This window comes from Canis lupus, chromosome 31 (genome assembly GCF_003254725.2).
Source record: "Canis lupus dingo isolate Sandy chromosome 31, ASM325472v2, whole genome shotgun sequence".
NCBI classification, from domain to species: domain Eukaryota; kingdom Metazoa; phylum Chordata; class Mammalia; order Carnivora; family Canidae; genus Canis; species Canis lupus.
In genome coordinates this window covers 37,515,046-37,528,550 of record NC_064273.1, presented here as the reverse complement: position 1 = coordinate 37,528,550, position 13,505 = coordinate 37,515,046, and the positions used below count along the sequence as shown (strand labels likewise).

The 13,505-nt window shown below is 63.3% G+C and overlaps 1 protein-coding gene across 3 annotated transcripts in view; it reads right to left on the bottom strand.

Annotated features, from left to right (window-relative positions):
* Nucleotides 1-13,505, bottom strand: part of PDXK (pyridoxal kinase) — a 31,355-nt gene that overhangs the window by 5,900 nt on the left and 11,950 nt on the right. For 2 of the 3 annotated variants that reach the window (XM_049104600.1, XM_025462102.3), the window contains exons 3-10: nucleotides 8,180-8,284; nucleotides 7,296-7,379; nucleotides 6,204-6,250; nucleotides 5,517-5,602; nucleotides 4,726-4,771; nucleotides 2,331-2,442; nucleotides 1,488-1,624; nucleotides 13-79 (exon numbers count right to left, since the gene is read on the bottom strand). In XM_049104600.1, coding sequence (XP_048960557.1) covers nucleotides 13-79; nucleotides 1,488-1,624; nucleotides 2,331-2,442; nucleotides 4,726-4,771; nucleotides 5,517-5,602; nucleotides 6,204-6,250; nucleotides 7,296-7,379; nucleotides 8,180-8,284 — 684 coding nt within the window. Of the gene's footprint in view, nucleotides 1-12; nucleotides 80-1,487; nucleotides 1,625-2,049; nucleotides 2,229-2,330; nucleotides 2,443-4,725; nucleotides 4,772-5,516; nucleotides 5,603-6,203; nucleotides 6,251-7,295; nucleotides 7,380-8,179; nucleotides 8,285-13,505 lie in introns of those variants that run through there. The other variant, XM_049104601.1, reaches the window with a different exon arrangement.

Below are 13,505 nucleotides of genomic sequence, written 5' to 3'. Positions count from 1 at the left end.
GGTGGCAGGTACCTTTGGCACACTTGATGGTCCGCTGCAGAACGTGATGCATAGCAGACACGGTCTTCTCACAGGCCACCTGCGGGGGGATACACACGGCTGTGACGCCCGCAGCCTGGATGGGGTTTCCGGCATCTGCGAGCGCGGCGTCCACCCTGAGGCGCCAGGGGCCTGGCTCTACCAGCACGTGCCCCCCCGCCCCCGGGACGGCTCGCCACAAAGGTCCCGGGGCGTCGGGCCGATGCCTGCGTACGGCAGTTAACGGGCCCCCTCTGGCCCCGTACTCCGGGGAAGGAAGGGCCAGGCCGTGGTGTCTGGTAAGGAGTCGGTGCTTAGGAAGTGTTTCTGGAATGAAGCGTCTACACGGAAAAGAGCTCTCTCCTACCCTGAAGTTGGGCAAGGTCACCCTTGCTGGCGTCTCACAGTCAAAGACTCGGGGCTCAACGGGAGCTGGGGCAGCGCGCGGAACCCTTCCCACCCAGCTCCGTGATGCAGGGCCCTGCGGGAGCCCAATGTGGCCTTGAGCGGCCCAGCAGCAGGCCCCCCGCAGGGCACCAGCGGCCAAGGTGCCCGGTACCAGATGACACGCCCGGGGCCGCCAACCAAGGCAGCAGGTGTGTGGTCACCCGCGGCCCGTCCCTGAGCCTCGCAGGCAGGAGGGGCCGGGCCTGGGCAAGCCTGCCTTTCACAAGGGCACTGAGTGACAGGGAGGGCATGTGCCTGCCCCCGGGGGGACGGGGCCCTCATGGTGGCTTTAGGGGGACCGGCTTCCAGAGCCCCCCTGCGAGGTCCTCCTTCCCTGACAGACACAGCCCAGGTGGAGGTGGCTGCTGTCTCCTAACCGCCCCTCACGCCTGCCCGGGGCTGCCGGCCTCCTCCCCACCACGGTACCCAGAGGGCCAGCGGCCAGGACAGCCTGGCGGTACAGGAGGCGGCCAGGGGACACGGCGGTGGCTGCTGTGCTCCACCAGAGGCACACAGGGAACCCCGACACCCCGGATCAGTAGCAACTGCCCCCTCACCCGGCAGTGTCCACGCAAGACGTCTACACACTACATGTGTGGACATTTACACACAAGGGGCAGGGGGAGGGAGGCAGATGGACACACAGCGCCCAGCATGAGCCTCTCTGCAAGTGTGACTTCGGAGCCTTGTCCCTCACGCCCCCAGGGCTCCAGCTTCTGAGTCTATCGAGTCACTGGGGTGATGACACCTTAGGGCCAACATCTACTGGGCTGCTCTCCAGGGAGATGCTCCCGGCTACAGACTCACTGAGGCCGCGATGGCCCCTCCCGGGGCTCGGCTAACGCCCCCGACCTCGTCTGGACGTGCTGCACGCCATGGGCCTCGACACGGTGGTCACGGTGGGCCTCGACACGGCCGACCCCAGCACGGCGCACCCAGTCCTCCCGTCTAAGCCTCTGCTGGCCCCCAGACTGTCCCCGAGCCTGATGGGGGCAGGGGTGGAGGGGGCTCGTCCTGCTGACCTTGAGGTTGTTGGGGTGTTTGTGTGTCCACGCCAGGAGCATGGCGGCGAAGAGGTCCCCGGTGCCCACGAAGACCGCGTCCACCTTGTGCATCTCCATGCGGATGCGTTCCGTCACCACAGAGCCATCGGGGTTCCCTGGAGGACAGCACGGCCGACGGCCCCTGAGACCCGGGCTCGGCAGACGACCGCCTGTCCCCCTCCCCACTCCTCCCTGCCCGGGGGTGGTGGGGAGGGCCAGTGTTGCCCACCAGGGGCTCACGGGACAGACACGCTGTCCCCAGGAAGAATGGGGACGCAAGCCCTAGTGGGGTGGCCAGGGGCGGGGAGCACGGTGCAGCGGCACACACCAGGGTGTGTGACGGGACGCGGATGGCGCCCCCGGCCCCCGAGTGCTGACCAGGCTGCGCGCCCCCTGCGGTGGTGGGCGTGACCCTGGCCTCGTGTGTCGTTCGGACCGAAAATGCCAACCTGGGCGGTATTTACACGATTAACAAGGGGCGCACGAGGCCCCACGGGCCCTCCTGCTCCGTGGGGGGGGGGGGGGGTGTGGACACCCGGTTTCTCGGGTCCTGGGCTCAGCCAGGCCGTCCACGTGCCCCGGAGCCCGTGAGATGGACGCTGGCCGTGAGAGCGGCTCGGCGAGCGTGGGGAGCTCCTCTGCACCCCGACTCACAGGAACCTCTGGATTCTGTTCCCATGTGATCGTTCAGGGGGAGCAGGCGTTCAGGATGCTGACCACCTGAGTGGGGCAGGGATTTCTTCTTTTCATATTGAACCCAAAGCCCGAGGCCTCAAGGGACGGGCAGCAGAGGCAGGGGGAGCCCAGGCCCACGGGACTCACGAGTTCTCTGGCTCCCCAGTGCGATCAGGTAGTCACTGCCCCTCGAGGAGGGCAGGTCGGAGCTGGTGATGACCACCGTGTCGGGGCCCATGGCGTGCAGCACGTCCATCACCTGCCGGAGCACGGGGAGCACATCAGCCACGGCTCGGCCACCTGTGCCAGGGCCCCCAGAGCCCCAAGCAGCCAGGCACGACCGGCACTTGCACCACAAACGCCCTGTAACGGGGGTTGGGCTTCGTGGGGTGGAGACCGGAGGCGGAGGACACGAGCACCCAGTCTGTGCGTGCTGAGTGCCACTCGTCAGGTTAGAGCCACCAGGCCGAGTCCCTGTGCCTGAAGCCCGAAGCCGTGCACCTGCGGACCCTGCACCCTGCCGTACTCACACTGCGGGGCGGGGTGGGGGGCAAGCGGCCCTGGACAGCCCGACCCGGCTCATCCGGCTCCAGGGCAGCAAAACCACTCAGCCCATCAAGCCGTGGCTCCCCCGGGGCAGCCGCTCAGGGAAGCCACTCATGTGCCCATTTATTCATTCAGCGAAGCTCTCCTGCTGTGTGCCCGGCGACACGCTGGGGGTGGGGTGGGGGGTGGGGGTGGGGGTGCAGGCTTCCTGCCCTCCCAGAACACATGCCTGGGTAAACGGGGTGCTCAGCCAGATGGGCGTGCTCGGCTCAGGGAAGGGGGCTCGTCTCCAGGAGGAGGTGGCTTCACGGTCCTCCGTGGGGGCAGCACCCGGGAAGCCACTCAGGTCGCCCGCCCTGCTGGGGGTCACTCTGGGCCCCGGGAAGGGCTCCCATGCTGACCCTGAAGTGGGTGCATCTGGCTTTCTGGTCCTGGGGCCAGTGTGATCCCAAGCCAGGTCCCCTGGCCCAGAAGGCTCCCCCGAGTCACCCCGTGTGGCTGCGCCACGAGGCTCAGCCCAGGGCCTACGAGCCGGGGAGGAAACGGGCCAGAGGGTCACACGGCAGTGACTGCTCTCTAAGTGGCTTTTCCTTCGCAGTTGGAAGAGGACCTGTCCATGAGCAAAGGCCTCAGACCAGGGCTTGTGATCACGCTGGCGGGCACGTCTGCTCCGGAGCCCAGCACAGGCTGCGGGTGGTCACACACGTGGGGCATGCCACCCACCCAGCGCCACCCTGTGCCAGGCACCACACAGGACCTTCCTCTAATTCTCAGAGCCTGTGGGTGCGTCACGGGGTGGGGAGGGTCACCTGACTCGCAGGCCCCAGGGTGCTGGGCCAGCTCCGAGTGGAGGGGAAGACGCCTCTGTAACCTTGCACAGCGAGCCCTCTGCACGCTGGGGAAACAGAGGCTCCACAGCCCCTCGGGCCTATGGCCGTGATGGGACCTGCTACTCGGATCTGTTTCCTGGGCGATGAAGAGAGGGCACCCCTCTGAGGCCCAGCCACAGATGGAGCGAGGGCCCTGGTGTCTGCCACTTGGACACACGGCCCAGGAACCCCATAGAAGGCTAAACGACCGACCAGCAACAAGCTCCTCAGCAGAAAGGCGAAAAGAACCTCAAAAAAGAAACCTCGCCTGCCTCGATGCCAGCCAGTTCCCCCGTCAGCTGTCCCTAAGAGTCCTGGGTGCACCAGTCCCCCCCGTCAGCCATCCCTGAGGGTCCCGGGTGCACCAGTCCCCCCCGTCAGCCGTCCCTGAGGGTCCCGGGTGCACCAGTCCCCCCCGTCAGCTGTCCCTGAGGGTCCCGGGTGCACCGGTTCCCCCGTCAGCCGTTCCTGAGGGTCCCGGGTGCACCCAGCCGGCCCCCAAAGATGCACACCAACTCGCTGTAGTCAGCCCCTCACGCACCCATGCAGACACCTGCACACGTGTGCCCTGACACGCACAACACCCCACATACGTGCACATGCAAGCAAGTTAAGACAAGGTCACTGGCCGGGGCCTGGATCCCAGCTGTCCGGCGTCCTTAGTAAGAGACGAGGACACAGAGGCACAGGGGACGCCCCTGGCAGGCAGAGGCCGAGCCTGGTGATGGGTCTACAAACCTAGGACCCCAGAGGCCGGGAGACAGTGAGGGACGGGTTCCTCCCTACAGGTGTAGATGGAGAACGGTCCCCCCGACGCCCTGATCTTGGGCTCCTGGCCCCAGGACCAGAGAATCAGTGCTGTCCCTGGCCCCCTGCTCTGTGGCACTGCCACGGCCACCCCAGGACGCCCCCCGGCTCCCCTGATCAGGCAGCAGGTGAACCTGCACCCAGATGAGCACGAGGGCTGCAGGCGCCCGACGCGGTGCCCACGGGGGCTCACGAGACGTCCTCAGGCCCTGGCGGCTGGGAGCCAGGACGTGGGAGCTCCCACCCCCAGGGCGTGTGGCTGTGACCTCCCTGCCGTGCGCGGGGCCACGTGTCCCATGCCAGGCCTCGGGGGGTCTTACCACTAACGCTTCTTCTTCACTGTGGATCTTCCTGCCACTCAGTAACCTGGAAGACAGGCGAGCACAGGTGAGACCTTCCTTCTCCTTCCTTCTTCCTTCCAGCGTCCCGCTGGAAACGCCCCCAAAGCCGCGGTGGCACCGGTGACCTCCTCCCATCCCCGCAGGAACCCCGCGTCTGTGGCCATCACAGACCCGGTGGCCACCGTGACGTGCGTAAAGACCAGTGGAGAGTAAAACGTAACGACGGCAAGGAGCACGGGGCCCTGCGTCGTGGTCAGTGAGAGTGACCAACGTCCATGGACACTGGAAACACAGACTACAAATGGTTAACATCGCTCTCCGAGGGCTCGGGGTCCCCCAGGACGGACGGGCCGGGTCAGGGAGCCCCAGATCCACACCCCAGGGCGCAGACAACCCGCCTGGACGCTCAGTGCCACTCCCCGGCCCTGGCACCGGCTCTTCATCAGACGGGGCCCCCGCCCCCAGAAAGGCCCTCCGAAACTCGCGGCCGCGAGGGCCCGACTGGCTCCCTTTAACCTCATGCGAGGATTTGGGACGTGGTGTCGGGAGCTCCACCCAGGGCCTGCGCCCCACGCCCCTGCCTCAGCGTGCCTCCCTGCGTGTCCCCCAGCTCTTGCCGTCTAGGAAGATGCACGATCACAGGATGGGGGCCGGGGCCCCCCGGTGCCGAGTTCCTGCCCCCACCTGAGGCGGGGCCTCCCGAGAAGGAACCCCACGGCCCCGCCTGACCGGCAGGCCTCTAAAAGCCCAACTGGGTTCAAGTCACTTACTCAGCCTCAAACTGGTTGGGGGTTATGATGTCCGCCACGGGCACGACCTTCTCCTTGTAGACGGGAAGGAGGTCCTCCGGAACGTACTGAGGGCGACAAGGGGCGCGGGCTGAGGCGCACGCGGGAGGCCACGGGAGCCGTGTGGCCCAGGCTGCGGGCCCGAGACCGGGGCTGACCCCGCCAGCGCTCCAGTCCGGCTTGGAGGGCGCAGGGTGACCCTCGGGGGCGGGTTTCTGCCTTCCCCGCGGGCTGGCATCCCCGCTGTCCGCCCCGCCGGGATCGCCTCAGTGCTTGGGGCAGAGCCAACCGAACAGCAGCCGCGGCCCTGTGGGACACCCAGAAACCATAGAAAACTCCTATTTCAGTGTCTACATGTGAAATTCTATTAGGCAACAGCCACGTCTGTTCATTTGCGGAGCGTGGCTACTTTTTTTCTGAAAAATTTTTTTTTTTTTTAAGTAATCTCTGTGCCCAACGTGGGGCTGGAGCGCATGACCCCGAGGTCAAGAGCCGCACACTGCTCCAGGGCCTGAGCTGGCCGCGCCCGGCACTACTCTGATGCAGCGGGACGTGGGGCCCCGGCGGGGGCGGGGGGTCCGGCCCTCCACGGAAGCCTCGCCGGCCAAGCCCTGCTCCCCGGCACGGCTGACACGCGGCGTGCGCAGCGTCCTGCGTGGAGTCACTAACCATGGAGCCTTCGCCATTCCACTTGTCGCCCATCACCGGGTCGCACACTGCGGAGACACAAAGCACAGCTACCAGCACACGCCGCGCCCGCGGGAGGGCGGCCCTGCCCAACCTCCGGCTGCGAACCGCCCGGGAAAGCACGGCCTCCCGCCTCCGCCTGATGCCCGGCGGCTGTCGTCCTAGACGACCGAGGGCTCGGATTTCTATCTGACCGTCGTTTGCACCTGTCCCAGGACAGTGACACAGGCCAGCAGCCCGTGCGCTCGTCCTGGCGGCAGGACCTGCTGTGGCCTCAGTGTCGCCTGCCCCACACAAGCACGTTCCCCTCGGGCCGCGGGCCGCAGTGTGGGCAAAGCCACCGGCCGTGTGGGCGCTCCCACTGAGGGTGGGGACGGGGACGGAGGGCGGGGGCCGGCGGGGACGGCTGGGAAGGCCCAGCCTGCAGGGCCGAAGCGACAAGACCGCACTGGTCCTGCGTGGGTCGCAAGCCCGGCTCCCGCTCCCAACGGCCCCGTCAGGCCACTGGAGCTCCCCCCGGGCGGAGGAAGCGTCACACACGTGGAAGGACCCCGAAGGGCCCGGAATGCACACGCCTGAGTCCCAGAGGGGAAAGAGTAACCCAAGTCTCCCGTGTCGTTTACCTGCACAGGCCTCTGGCTGGGGACACCCTAGGGGCTGGGGTTGCCGCCTGGGATTAGGGACAGACGGGCCTGGCACGCACCTCAGTGGGGCCTCGGCCTCGCCCGGGACAGCTGGGCCCCACTCGGGACATCCAGACCCGCTGCCGCCCTCTCTAGGGCCAAGGGTGGCCCACACGCCCCAACCGCAGGGCCTGGCCACCCCAGGCCTCACTCGCGGACGCGGATTACTGCATGTACCCGACCCGCTTCTCTCAAGTGCCCCACGCAGACGCCAGGGCCGCCGTGAAGACGTCCCGAGCCCTTCCCAGAGCCCTGAGGGCACACGCCCCTGCACGCCCAGCACACTCGATGCTTCGGGGCCGGGAGAGGTGGACTGTGAGGGGGGAGCGCCGAGCCACCCACTCGAGGGCCCCAGGTCCACCCACCCCAGGGGTGACGGCCCAGCACCTACCATACACGAGCTTGCTGTTCTGCTGCTTCAGCTCCCGCACGATGTCGACCACGGAGGCCAGGAAGGACTTGTCTCTCGTGTAACCTTTGGGACGGAAATCCGGGCCCCCCAGAAGCCAGAAGGCTCGCATCAGCGGCCCACGGCCCGGGGGAAGCGCGCCATCAAAACCCCACGCACCAGAGCGCGGCGGGCAGCTCTCCAATCCCGCAGCCGGGGTTAAGACAAAGCATCCCCAGCCTCTGTAGTCACTGCAGGGACACTGGGCATTTCCCAAGAGGAACGTCAAGTTTTAAAAGAAGGGAAAAGGCCACGGGTGACAGTGTACGGAGAAGCGTCCTCCTTCTGTCTTTTCCATCGTCAATAACAAGTGTACTCACTCCTGTGTATGTGACTATAAGTAAATGTATTTTTTTAAAGATTTTATTTATTTACTCATGAGATACACAGAAAGAGAGGCAGAGACCCAGGCAGAGGGAGAAGCAGGCTCCATGCAGGGAGCCTGACGTGGGACTCGATCCTGGGACCCCGGGGTCACGCCCTGAGCCGAAGGCAGGCACTCCACTGCTGAGCCACCCGGGGGCCCCACAAATAGATATTTTTACACAAACCTAATGATTAAATGCACCAGGTGCAGTACGTCACCTCACTTGGGTGTCTTCACCCCCAGCCCCTTCCCAACACCCCTGTCCCCCCAACACGCCTCCAGAACTACGGTGACACAGCACGGCCCATCTGAGTGAGCACCATGCATCCAGGACCCCCAAGGTCATGCTACTCGGCGGCAGGGGCCATCCCTCGTTGAAGGACGCCGGGACCAGGGACAAGCCCACACCCCGCTAGTGCGAGGCCCCTGGCACCAGCACCCAGCATCCCTGGACTCTTACCCGTGAGCACGTAGTCATATTTATTCACGTTGTTCAGCTTGAGGCCCTCGTAGAGCTCGTGGAGTTCATCCGAGTTCAGCACCTGACCCTTCCAGTGAGCGTAGCCTGTGGGGAGAGGGGAACGCTCAGGGCCGGGACACCCAGGGCACGTGGGCAGGGCACGGCCTTACCCGTTGGCCTTCTGTGGCCCCGACAGTTGCTCACTCGCCCTCAGCGATGCCAGGGGACAGTCCTTTCCCCATGGGCGATGCAACGCCTTCGGAGGGTCCCCGACAGCACCAGCCTCACGGCCCCAGCATGCACCCCTGGCTCTTACACCGCCGGGGTGCTCACTGCTGACCCCAGGGTTCCCCTCCACGGCCCACTCCGTGTGGAGCCAATCCAGGGCCGCAGGGACGGTCAGCTCTCCACGCTGCCTGTGGACGGCCGTGGAACCTGTCACACTGACACGCATGACACCACGTGGCTGCGTGCGTTCTCCCTGAATCCAGGGGGCGTGTGGGGGTGCCCGGCCCGCCTCCCACGTCACGGCCACTTGCTCTGCAGCCTGTGCTGCGCATGTTTCCCCATCCCGCTCCAGCGGCTCAGCCACCATTACCCGGGTACCCCGGCAGGCGGGGCTCGTCACATCCTGCCCTGCAGCCCCCCAAGACCGAGCTGCGACCAGAGTCACTCTCGGGTCAAGATCTGAGCAAGGGCCAAGTATGACCAGGCACACGGGCACATGAGGAGCCAAAAGGACTCCTAGGGGACGCTGCTGCTGTGCAGAGGACCCCTGGCGGCACAGGCTAAGGTGGCCACCCCCGTCCCACCCATGAGAACGTGGTCGTGTGGCTTGGGAGTGCAGGCCTGGTGCCTGACTTCTCCCCATGGGCCTTGCCCTGGGTGGACTTCACTCTGTGCTGAATCCTGGGGGGTCCCCCGGCAAACTGCTAAACCCGGGGGTGGTCCTGGGGACCCCCGGCACCCTGCGGCCATCTGTAACCCCTAGGAATGCTGCTCTGACCTCGGGCTCATCACCCTTCCTCCCCAGCGGGGCCACTCAGACTGGCAGCACCAGCAGCCCGGGGGCTCGTCTGACGTGCGGATTCTCTCTCAGGGCCCGGGCCCGGCCAGGTGAGTGGGTCTCTGGGGGTGAGCCCAGCACAGCTTTATTAGTGAGGCCCCGGCGGGATATTATCCACAGCAAATCTGAGAAACGCAGACCCAGAGGAGGGGCCAACCCACCAGGCCCCGTGAGCCAAGCCCAGCCTGCTGCACGCTTTTGCCCTTGGAGCCGAGAATGGGGGGAAAAAAGGAGGGTGACACTTCATGACTTGTGAGAATTAGAAGAAAGTCCATTTTCAGCGTTCATCCACAAGGTGCAGGTTTTATGGGATCTTCGCGGGTCCCCGTCCTTACAGAGGGTGTCGGGCTGCTTCCACACTACAGGCGCACAACAGGTGCCCAGCCTCAGTTATTTGCCTGGCCCCCCACGGGGACAGTCGGCCAGCCCTGCTCTGGGAGACCTGCTCACCCGGACGGAGGCTCACCCGCCGCAACCTACGGTTGTTTCTTTTCTTTTTTAAAGATTTTATTTATTTATTCATGAGAGACACAGAGAGAGGCAGAGCCACAGGCAGAGGGAGAAGCAGGCTCCATGCAGGGAGCCCGACGTGGGACTCGATCCTGGGTCTCCAGGGTCACGCCCTGGGCTGAAGGCAGCGCTAAACCGCTGAGCCCCCCGGGGATCCCCACAGTTGTTTCTGAGCCACAACAAGCTCTGCGGAAAAGAAACAGGCCCCAAATGGTGTCACTTGAGTGAAGGCCCCGAGTGAGTAAACCAAGACCTACTGCTGAACCTAACTGCAGTGTCACCCCTGGAGGGGAACCCCTTAACCCGACAACATGGACTTTCCAGGTCAATCCTGGGAAACTGACCCGTAGACTCTCCTGCTCCCCTCAGAGGGGCGACCTTGCCCAAGCCAGGCATCCCTTGCTACTCGGTTCCTTTCTTCCTTTGTCTTTTTAACGCTCTCTCTCCGCCTTTAAGAACCTTTCCTTCAGGGGCGCCTGGGGGGCGCAGTCGGTTGAGCATCTGACTCTTGGTTTCGGCTCAGGTCATGATCTCAGGGTCGTGAGACTGAGCCCCGCATTGGGCTCTGCGCTCAGCGAGGAGTCTGCTTGGGATTCTCTCTCCCTCTCTGGACCCCGCCCCCCGCCCCCCGTTGCCCTCTCTCATTCTCTAAAATAAATTTTTAAAAACCTCTCTTTCACTCAGCTCACTGGTGCTCCCCTCCACTTGCCAGATGGGACACCGCCTGATTCATGAATCATTGAACGAAACCAATTAGATCTGCAAATTTACTCGGCTGAGTTTCATTTTTTAACACATCCTGTTCACACCGCCGGGCTGGCTACGACTGAAGAAGACTGGAGACAAGTCAAAGGACAAGTCCCGATGAGGAGGCGGAGAGCGGGAGCCCCCTGACCTTGCTGGCAGGGCTGAAGAGTGGTGCCGCCGCCGCGGAGAGCAGCCTGGCAGGTGTCCACGCGATCACACACCAGTTACCGTCTGGCCCGGCAAGCGGGCAGCTGGGGACACGGACCTGGACAAAACTAACTCGGCCCCAGAAATGGGCGCAGAACGATGCTCACAGCAGCCACATTCATTTCTTTTTAAAAATTTATTTATTGGGACGCCGGGGTGGCTCAGCGGTTGAACATCTGCCTTTGGCTCAGGTCATGATCCCAGGATCTGGGATCGAGTTCCGCACTGGGCTCCCTGCAGGGAGCCTGCTTCTTCCTCTGCCTCTGTCTGCCTCTCTCTGTGTGTCTCTTATGAATAAATAAATAAATCTTAAAAAAAAAAAAAAAAGAATTACATTGGAGTAAGATCCTGGCCACCTCCAGTAGCAATCTAAGGGCAGCCCGGGTGGCTCAGCAGTTTAGCACTGCCTTCAGCCCAGGGCCTGATCCTGGAGACCCGGAATCGAGTCCCACATCGGGCTCCCTGCGTGGAGCCTGCTTCTCCCTCTGCCTCTCTCTGTGTGTCTCTCATGAATAAATAAATAAAATAAAATAAAAATCTAAAAAAATATTTATTTACGTGGGGGGCAGAGAGAGTCGCAAGCAGACCCGACGTGGGGGCTTGATCTCACGACGCTGAGATATCAAGGAGGAGACCCAGGCGCCCCCAGCAGCAGCGTGCCGAACAGCCACAATTCATAAACCCGTGTCCATCACCAAGCAGACACGGAGCAAAATGTGGTCCGTCCATACTGCGGTGGAGCATTACTTGGCCGTGAACAGGACAGGCGCACTGGCTACAACACGGACGAGCAAGGAAACGCCGGGATCAGTGGCAGCCGTCACTTAAGGTCACCTATTGTGATTCTGCTTCTGTGCAACCTCCAGAACAGGCAAGTCCACGGGGACAGAGCAGATGTGGGGCCAGGGGCCAGGAGGACGGCGACGGTGAGGCGCAGGGAGTCACGTGGTACGGCTTCCACGGGAGCGGTGAACACGTGCGCTCTGGGAGTGAACCCACAGCCACCGAACTACACACTCCACCAGGTGCAACAGCCCCGAGGCACATAAACGCCATCGCAGAGATGTTGTTAAAAAAAGAAGGGCTTCCTGACGCTAAAGAGGTGGATTACTGCTAGCGGGACCGCGTCCGTGGGGACAGAGCTGCCGGACGTGCCCCATGGTCACAGCCCCAGGAAACCAGTGATGTGGGCGGCCGCGTTCAGAAGCCCCTGCAGCGATCGGGCGTTGCTCAAGGGGTCCCCACACTCGATCCACGTGGCCCCGTTGAGCAGGGCACAGACGGCAGCGTGGCTGGAACGTCCTGGCCCGTCACGCGTGCTGTGAGCCGAGGGCTGAGTACGCAGCAGGACCACGTGGGGGAAACGGCCAACAGTGAGGCCTCGGCCAGGCGGCGGGAGCCACGTCATTGTCCCCGGACACGCAGGCCTTGATAGGGACCCGCGGTGAGTGCTTCCTGCTTCTGGCTCTTTTATAAAAGAGGTAACGGGGCACCCGGGTGGCTCAGTTGGTTAAGCATCGACTTCTGTTTTTTTTTTTTTTTTAAAGGATTGTTTTTTATTTTTATTTTTTATTTTTATTTTTTTATTAATGATAGTCACAGAGAGAGAGAGAGGCAGAGACACAGGCAGAGGGAGAAGCAGGCTCCACGCACCGGGAGCCCGACGTGGGATTCGATCCCGGGTCTCCAGGATCGCGCCCTGGGCCAAAGGCAGGCGCCAAACCGCTGCACCACCCAGGGATCCCGACTTTTGGTTTTGGCTCAGGTCACAATCTTGGGGTCATGGGATCAAGCCCCACGTCGGGCTCTGTGCTCAGCTGGGGGTCTGCTTAAGGACTCTCTCTCCCTCCCACTCACTCTCAAATATAGAAATAAAATACCTTTAAAAATATGAATAGAATAAAAGGGTAAGAATGGGGGCACATGGGGGGGTCAGTCAGTGAAGCATCCGCCTTTGGCTCAGGTCATGGGATGGAGTCCTGCACTGGGATCCCCGCTCAGCGAGGCGTCTGCTTCTCCCTCTGCCCCTCCCCCTACTCGTGCTCTCGCTCAAATAAATAAATAAAATCTTAGAAAAAAAAAAAGATTCTCTGTCTTCTCCCTCTGCCCCCCAACTCTACACATACTTTTTGTCTCTCTCTTTTAAAAAAAAAACAAAAAACAAAACAAAACAAACACCCTAAGCTCTTCTGAGCCCAAAGCCCAGGACTGAGCCCAGGAGACTCGTGGTCAGGCTGCACAGACAGCCCCGCCGAGCCCACGGGTGGGGTGCTCCCCCCTCACCAGGCAGGCACCCGCGGCATCTGGAGGCTGGGTGGGGGCCCCGCCAGGAACCACACGAGCTGGCTACCCTGGAAGTCAGCCCCCGGCCTCACCGCCGCGTTCTGGCCCTAATGACACCCCCCCCCCCAGGAAGGCCTCGGGGACCTGGCCTCCACCCACCCCTCCCGGGCAGGCCAGAGGCGCCCTTGGGGCTTGGACCCCTCGGGACGGCCAGGCCAGCACCTGCGGAGGTTCTGTGGGAGCCCAGGAGGCAGCCAGCCTGCCACTGAAGCCCCCAGAAGCCCCCTCCCCTCATCCCGGAACCCGCGCCCTGGGCAGCAGGAGCTGCTGAGCTGGGTCACTGCTCCGCGGGCCTCACGCTGGTTACGACACAACGGGACACTCAGCAGCCAACACGGTTCCAACGCTCGGTGGCCGAGCCAGTCGGACTCATTTAAACAAACAGGAAGGTGGTTAAGACACGTAACAGAACACGCGGGATGATTCAGGTGAGTTCACTGAATCCACTTAAGC